The sequence below is a fragment of the Sinocyclocheilus anshuiensis genome, unplaced genomic scaffold (genome assembly GCF_001515605.1).
Source record: "Sinocyclocheilus anshuiensis isolate Anshui unplaced genomic scaffold, SAMN03320099.WGS_v1.1 scaffold186, whole genome shotgun sequence".
NCBI classification, from domain to species: domain Eukaryota; kingdom Metazoa; phylum Chordata; class Actinopteri; order Cypriniformes; family Cyprinidae; genus Sinocyclocheilus; species Sinocyclocheilus anshuiensis.
Window position 1 is genome coordinate 2134474 of NW_015542355.1, and position 7929 is coordinate 2142402.

The following is a 7929-nucleotide window of genomic DNA, read 5'->3' on the forward strand; positions in this document are numbered from 1 at the left end:
ACACACCCCTCCAACCGTTAGTTTGATATGAGTGAGAGACAGAGAGGAGGAGCGCAAACATAAAACAACGCCCCTCTCCTCAATATTCCGTTTCAGCTGGAAATACGTCACTACACTGAAATAAAGTTGGCAGCAACTTCCGGTTCACGCGGACTTTAACTGACAGTGGGCCTGTAACAATACCACACTTGCAGTCTTGGCCACTTGAGACTTTGTACTTGACTGTCCAAGTTTCAGTGTTCAGTGCCCTTCTGACTTCTGAGCGGTATTTGAGGCTCTAAGCGTAGCCTATCCCATCATCTTTCATGTGTATTTTGTAAAAGGTTTGCAACATTATCACTTAATCACAATTACATAGGCTCAACTGAACTGACATTTTTAAGTATTGAAAATCAAAATGTGCAAATAACAATGAAAAAACTTGAATTTTTACAATACTACACAGTAGGGGTTGCACAGACTAATCGACTAGTCGACTTCAGTGCTCTGCCATGACGCTTTAAGCTTGACGTCGACTAGTCGCTGGTCCTGTAGAGGGCGCAACAGGATAAGAAATCCTTGAAGGACTTTCACGTTTTGCACGTGCGCGAACTGAGTTTTGTGGAGAAAATGTTTGTCTCGCAAAGAAGAAAAATCAGAAGTCGTTCAACCCCTACTACACTGTACATCATATGAGTCAACAAGTGGTCAAGTGCAAAGACTGCAAGTGTGGATATTTGGACAGGCCCTGGTACAACCAGTGCGTCATGTATATTAATCATCAAACATGAAACTGGTTGTGGAAATTCCTCACTTGCAACATATAAAAAAAGCATCCAGTCTGTGGTGATGCATTACGGAAAGCATGAAAATACAATGTGCTGCAGTGTGAGAGCACGCACAGGCAGAGAGAACTTGTTCTGATTGGCTGTTCTGATGAGGCGTCGATAAAGCGCTTGTGACTGTGACTGTTTGTCTGCAGTTCTTCATCCTTTTCATTTGCAGCATACTAGTAGGCAGATAAAGCGCTGAGAGACTTGTAATACAGATAAGATAAGTTACCTGTGTTATTGTTGGCCTTTAAAGATCCCCAGTAGACAGGCTCACTCCAGTCGCTCCAAAACATGGACTCTCCGCAGGAATACCCTATTCGAGCCCTGACCTGGAACTCATACCGCTTTTTTGAGGGAAAAGGCCAACTGAAGGAGGTCCTGTGGCCTGGATTGGTGTTCTAGGGAAGAGAGATGTCAATTGTGCCGCGTTTTGTGTTGTTTGGTGTTCAGACGACCACAAGGTGAGAAGCATACAATGACAATTTATACAACAATTAACTTACGGTCCTCGAAATTGATTAGTCGTCAAGCACTGGGATTTTCTCTTTTATCTCAGCAAATCACTTTACCATTTAATAAGGAGTTCCAACAAGATATAACATATGGCATAGTAACAATGTCTTTTTTTTTTTTTTTTTAAGTGCAAATGGCTGGCTCTATTATTATTTTTGGACGTATCTCTTCGCATGTTACGTAATTAAGCCGATAGGTGGCGACAAGTGACTTGTCTTTTTCAACAGCGATTAATACAGGGAAAAAAACAAGTGACATTTTCTTACAAGTCACTGAATAATTTACTCAATCGATACATAAGTTCAAACCCCTTGTCCAAATACCCACACTTGCTGTCTTGGCCACTTAAGAGAGCCAGCTCACGACATGGAGTAAGTGCGCAAGACTGTCCCAGGTCTTAAAAACGCCGAGATCTCGCGAGAGGTCATGGAAACCTTTCCAGTGTATGTTAAATATCAATAATAAATGAGATATTACATATAATTTGGTAGTAAAACAAAGAGTTGCAGGTTTTATTGGTGCAAATGAGTAGTAGTGATATTTATTTTGTACAACATTTGCAACTGCTTTTTATCACTTAATTAGAAGCACCACAAAATTAAATTGTGTCATCTGTTATAGGGACTACTGAGACATTTAGAAGTTGATTTTAAATGCAAAGTATTCAAAATAAAAATAAATCTCTGTAAACACTTGCATTTTTACAACACTATAAGTGCGTCACATCAGATAATGACAAGTTCTACACACACTTGTGGTCTCCATGCTCACTTGAACACTTGGACCAAATACAGGAAATACGTCATAAAAGTGGTCAAGTGCAAAGACTGCAAGTGTGGGTATTTGGACAAGGCAAAAGAGGGCAATAGTTGCTTTGGTGTCGTTTGGAACTGAGTCAAAGACGAAAAGGGTTTTTCAAGCATCAAAACAATAAAAGCTTTTAATACGGCTTTTACGAAAGAATGAGAATGTGAAAGAATTAAAGAATGTGTTCTGTTTAATTTCATCTTTTTCTGAGCAAAAAAAAAAAAAAGACTATCATTCAGTGTGACAATACTAGTGTAAATACCAAAAAACTTGTCAGGCATATTTAGAACAAGAATCATCATTTAAGGTTCACACACACACACACACAAAAATAATTTACATTTTTTTTATTAATTGTAATTTTAAGTCTTTGCTAATCTTTGCCACTCTCATTTAAACAAGTAGGTATTACCCATTTGTCAGCAAGAAGTTTTAAATAATTTATACATTTTTTTTATTAATTGTAATTTTAAATCTTTGCTAATCTTTGCCACTCTCATTTAAACAAGTAGGTATTACCCATTTGTCAGCAAGAAGTTTTAAATAATTTAACATATAATGCAATTTAGTATGATCACTTATTCTTTTATATTTAATAAGCGCATGTCAGAATAAGTATGTTGTTTAATTTTTACATAAATACATCTGAGACTGAATGGCGATGGAACATTATTTCACCCATATTTTGACATTTTATTTTCACAAAAGTTATTTGAAATAGTTATTTAAAGTAGACACTTTAGTTGCCTTTGATATGCTTTCTATAAACCCACTTTTGTCCATTTATTTTGATGTGGAAATCGCTAAAATGCTGTTGATTTCAATGTCAGCAAATGCTTCTCATAATAAATCAGTAAGCCATTAGAGGCCATATTAAATTACTATACAATGTCAGAGTTTAGTTTTATAAAATTAATTTCATACCTTCCAGGCATTGTTGTCTGTCCTGTGACGAATTTCACTCTCAATGCAGGCGTCGTTCCTTGTAATATTCCAGTACAGCCACAGTCCAGCATCTTTTTTCTCCACCACAGACAGGTTGAATGGAGGGTAAAGCTTCACTGATTAGCAACACATTATATAAAGTATCAATCCATCAGCCGGTCATTTCCATATAATTATTATCAAGTCATAATATGAATAATTTCTAATACCAGATGCTTTCATGTTTTTATGTTCCTGCTCTGTCACCAAACTGCCGTTGTCACTGTACAGCCATGTGTTTAAAGTATTAAACCGTGGTGGGTTTTTGTAGGTTAAAATGCAGCCCACGTTAACACCTTTAATCTTGAGATATTTAGGACAATCCAGAATTTCGTTATGTGAAAACCTAAGAGAAATCACATGCTAATGTCAGTCCTGAAATTTTTATCAAAAAATGCAGGTTTTTCTATTTTGTTCAACATACGCACTTGCTCTTGAAACTGTAATTTTGCTCGTGCTCACTCCACGTGCAATTAACATAGTCCAGATTTATGATAAGGCAGTTTATTTCTGGGTAAAGAAGAGAGAAAGTTAACATTTAAATTCATGTACATAATATATAAATGACGGCTTGTAATGCATGTAGTTTGTCAGTAGAGGATGCTCAGCCTGTGAGGACTGGAAAGAAACATATACATACAGGAAATATGTATGTTTTCAGTCAAAAACACTATTTTATACCATCTTCTGATTAAAATTCAATTGTAGTCTTACATAAGAATTCTTCAAATATTTTTATTTAGTCATTGTATGAAAAACTGAAACAAAAATGTTGTAAGCTCATGTTGCGTGTGTGAATCATGGCCACAGGCCAGCCATTTTGGAAGGCAAGCAACTGAACATTTGTCAGCTCTTCAGCGACAGGTTGCTGAAAAATTTCAGTTTCGTGAGGAGTATGGAATGGTCTCCTCTGCTGATGAAACAATCTCTGCCGCCAGACTTTTTAGCCCCTATATATGTTAACATATTTGATTTTAACATCTTAACTGTTGTAGAACCACATACTTCCGTAGTTTTAGAGAGCATATAAAACCACAAAAAGGGGAAGAAATTAATCAAAAGCCAACAAACCCTACTGTTTTGTTTTAGTTTCGAAATTAATCCTGTAAACCTTGTTTTTTAATACTAGGTATTATAGGCAACATGATATAAAACCAAAATAATAAGGAAAAAAAATACATTTCATTTCAAAATGGTGTAGTTGTAAAATACTCACTTGGCTGGGATGCTGAAAATGCAAATGAGGGAATGTTCCCAAGGAAAAGACTGACTAAAAATAATATCATTTTGGACAGGTCACATAGTGCACTTGTTGTTTTAGGTTTGTTTCAGTCTTCCCTTTTCTAGCCTAAATGTATCTGCTCTCTGTGTGGGCTGGCATATGTGTGTGAGATTTCCTGTTCAAGAGAAGCCACATTTTGCTGATTGCCTGTTATGAAAAGAACTAAATGCTACATTTGTGTATGAAAGAAAATAGGCATTACAATTTTTTAGAACATTTTATTTTGCTTTTACATAAAAACACATATTGTTATAAGAAACCTAAAATATGCTATAGTGATATATTTAAGCAATAAACATATATTCTAGCCTTTAGTTAGACATTATATAACAATCAGGTACAGCAAAATAACTGATCTTCATCAGAAATTATTCTAAACAATCTTGTGTCTCAAAACTAGTGTGCTATCATATAGTTGGCGACCATATCTTTACATTTCAGCGGAGAAATGTATTACTAAAGAAGATGAACTGTTAAATAAACAGATTATGAATTATATATATATATTTTTTTTTTTTTTTTTTTTTTACATCTGTGTATGAAAGAAAATAGGCATTACAATTTTTTAGAACATTTTATTTTGCTTTTACATAAAAACACATTGTTATAAGAAACCTAAAATATGCTATAGTGATATATTTAAGCAATAAACATATATTCTAGCCTTTAGTTAGACATTATATAACAATCAGGTACAGCAAAATAACTGATCTTCATCAGAAATTATTCCTGCGCCAGTTGCAGAAGGGATGGTAAGATATCCGAATACTCTCCACTATCGTAGCGCTCCTGCTCCAGGTCTGCATTTTGTTGCAGGCTCTGCTGCTGCTGTGTAACTGCACAAACACAATATAGTGAACAAACCAGAAGTGTAAGTTCTGAATTCATGTGTGGGTTCGGGACGGTGTGTGAGAGGGAAGCATGGGCGTATATGTGTGTACCTGTGAAAAATTGATCAGCCCTAAAAATAAGCACAACAAATCTGGCAAACTGCATTTTAAATCACAATTTAAAAAATGTTATCAGAAAAATCGCAATTAGATTTTCCCCTCAGTTGTGAAGCCCTATGAAAATAGAGTTACTGATAAAACAGAACAGGGATCTGTTATAATTATAAAATAAATGGTACACATGATGAGTTTGCTAGCTAACCTTTCTGAGGGTATTTCCTCAGACTCCTGGGCAGCTGGGTCATCCAGCAAAGTCAACTCCAGCTCCATGGAGGGCAGAGTCGGGGAGGCGGGAGATAAAAATGTGGTGTGAGTTGCGGGAAGGGTTTCTGTCACTGGCTCTTTGTAAAACCAAAAACACAAATGAAAGTGGAAAATAGACTGTAAAACCCTGAAAAGTACTTTCAGTTCCTTTTTTATTTTACCCAGTAAAGGAGTATGTTTAAAAACCTCAGAAGATTCTAATTATACAAAATACAAGAGGTAGAGGATGAAGACTACAGATGCACTGCTGCTCTCTAACCTGTCAGGCTCAGGTGTGGGATCCAGCAAGTGGGTGATGTCAGAGATGATCATGCCATTTGAGTACACGTCAGCTGGTGACACATCCAGCTGCCCAGAAACCCACAGAGATGTCACTTACTTTCAATATGACAGAAATCAAGCTGCTTTTATAACTAATCAGCATTGTGTTAGGTGAAGAGAGTCAAGAATTCAAACTTAGAAAAATAAATTAGATCAAAGATTTTAGCATGCACCTCTTGCAACGAAGGGATCTCTTCTCTTGTAGGGGGGGAAGTGGTAAGGGTGGGATTCACACTGAAGGAACGGGTGTATTTCGGCACGGACTGAAACTCCCCAGAATTGTCAATCATGGGGCTGTTAGGGTGGAGAAAGGAAATGTAATGTGAGAAGAGATAGCTGAAATTGCAAATAATCACATTTCTCACTGACTATGAAGACATTTTGTGTACTTTAAGTGAATAAACTTAGTCTTCTTTTGCAACCTTTTATCCCATTTGACTGAACGATGTTGATGATGAACTTTATCATCTGAAAGAGTGACAGGATAGGAGAGTTACACACAGTATATATATATATATATATATATTATATACATAAAGTACATTGTTATTATTTAAATAGTTTTCAAATGTGTTTTTTATTTACCTTGCGTATGATTTTGTGCTGCTGCTGATAGTTCTGTCTTAATGAGTCCAGTTCTCTCCACAAGTTCTCATTATCCCTTCAGGAAAGAATAAACGGTTAAAAGAGTTAGTCATGGCAGAGAATTGAATGTTTAAATGCTATTGCCATTGACCTACAGTACCATTCAAAAGTTTGGATTGTATGGATAGTATGTATGTATGTATGAATATAGTATGTATGGATGGATTTTTTTTAGAAAGAAACTGATACTTTTATTCAACAAGGATGCATTAAATTCAAAAGTAACAGTAAAGACATTTATAAATGTTTTTTTCTTTTGAACTTTCTATTCATCAAAAAAATCCTGAACAAAACAGCAAATTTTTTTTGGAGCAGCAAATCAGCACATTAGATTGATTTCTGAAGAATCATGTGACACTGAAGACACTGGAGTAATGGCTGCTGAAAACTCAGCTTTTTCATCACAGGAATAAATTACATTTTTATATATCTTAAAATAGAAAACAGTTGTTTTAAATTGTAAACATATTTCATAATATTACTGTTTTTACTGTGTTTTTGATCAAATATATACAGCCTTGGTGAACACAAGTAATATTTATAAAATCTTTTTCAAATGTTTTTGAATGGTATTTGAAGTGACATATTTGTGTAAAACATAGGAAATATTAGGAATTATAAAACGGATAGTTCCGGTCCTTGATTCTGATTGGTTGAGCTGCGTTCGAAGCTGTCATAAATTACACTACAAACATACACCTTTGTTTATTTCTGTGTGTTGCTCGGCAACCACTTTGTTGGAACAACAACTGTTTCTGAGGAACTACATTGTTTGGCGGAAGAATACTGTTTTTATTTATATCATTACACTTTATTTGCTCTGTTTTATTCTGTGAAACCTTACTACGTATATGGAATAACTGTTTTATAAAAGTAATAAGCCCCGTGAAGCCGTGGTTCTTGGGGCTTATTGCTTTAAAGGGGTCATATGATGCAATTTCAAGTTTTCCTTTCTCTTTGGAGTGTTACAAGCTCTTGGTGCATAAAGAAGATCTGTAAAGTTGCAAAGACTTAAGTCTCAAATCCAAAGAGATATTCTTTATAAAAGTTAAGAGTCAACCACGCCTACCTAAAACGGCTCATTCTATCACGCCCCCACATGTCTACGTCACTATGTGGAAATATTAGTATAATGCCACCCAATGTGCAAGCAAAGAAAGAAGGCGTGGTTTCAGGAACAGCAGTAGTGTTGATGCAGCCATGTCAGGGAGACGCTGTGCGTTTCAGTGCGAAAGCAAAAGCACTTTATTTGGCCTTCCGGAAGTAGATGCAATTAGGAATCATTGGTTAAGATTTATTTACAACAGAACAGCAAAACCCAGATGTTCGAATTTGTGCAACGCATTTTATG

The 7929-nt window shown here is 35.7% G+C and overlaps 2 protein-coding genes across 3 annotated transcripts in view; one reads left to right on the forward strand and one right to left on the reverse strand.

Moving 5' to 3' along the window:
* The window catches only part of LOC107691671 (cytokine receptor common subunit gamma-like), a 10168-nt gene extending 5248 nt beyond the window's left edge, over positions 1 to 4920 (reverse strand). Inside the window, exons 1-5 of the mRNA XM_016490421.1 lie at positions 4333 to 4920; positions 3545 to 3626; positions 3287 to 3462; positions 3057 to 3193; positions 1042 to 1210 (exon numbers count right to left, since the gene is read on the reverse strand). Coding sequence (XP_016345907.1) covers positions 1042 to 1210; positions 3057 to 3193; positions 3287 to 3462; positions 3545 to 3626; positions 4333 to 4402 — 634 coding nt within the window. The 5' untranslated portion in view covers positions 4403 to 4920. The remainder of the gene's footprint in view (positions 1 to 1041; positions 1211 to 3056; positions 3194 to 3286; positions 3463 to 3544; positions 3627 to 4332) is intronic.
* Positions 1141 to 7929, forward strand: part of LOC107691672 (UPF0769 protein C21orf59 homolog) — a 16571-nt gene continuing 9782 nt past the window's right edge. For both annotated transcript variants that reach the window (XM_016490425.1, XM_016490429.1), the window contains exon 1: positions 1141 to 1273. The gene's annotated coding sequence lies outside the window, so the exon portion shown is untranslated. The remainder of the gene's footprint in view (positions 1274 to 7929) is intronic.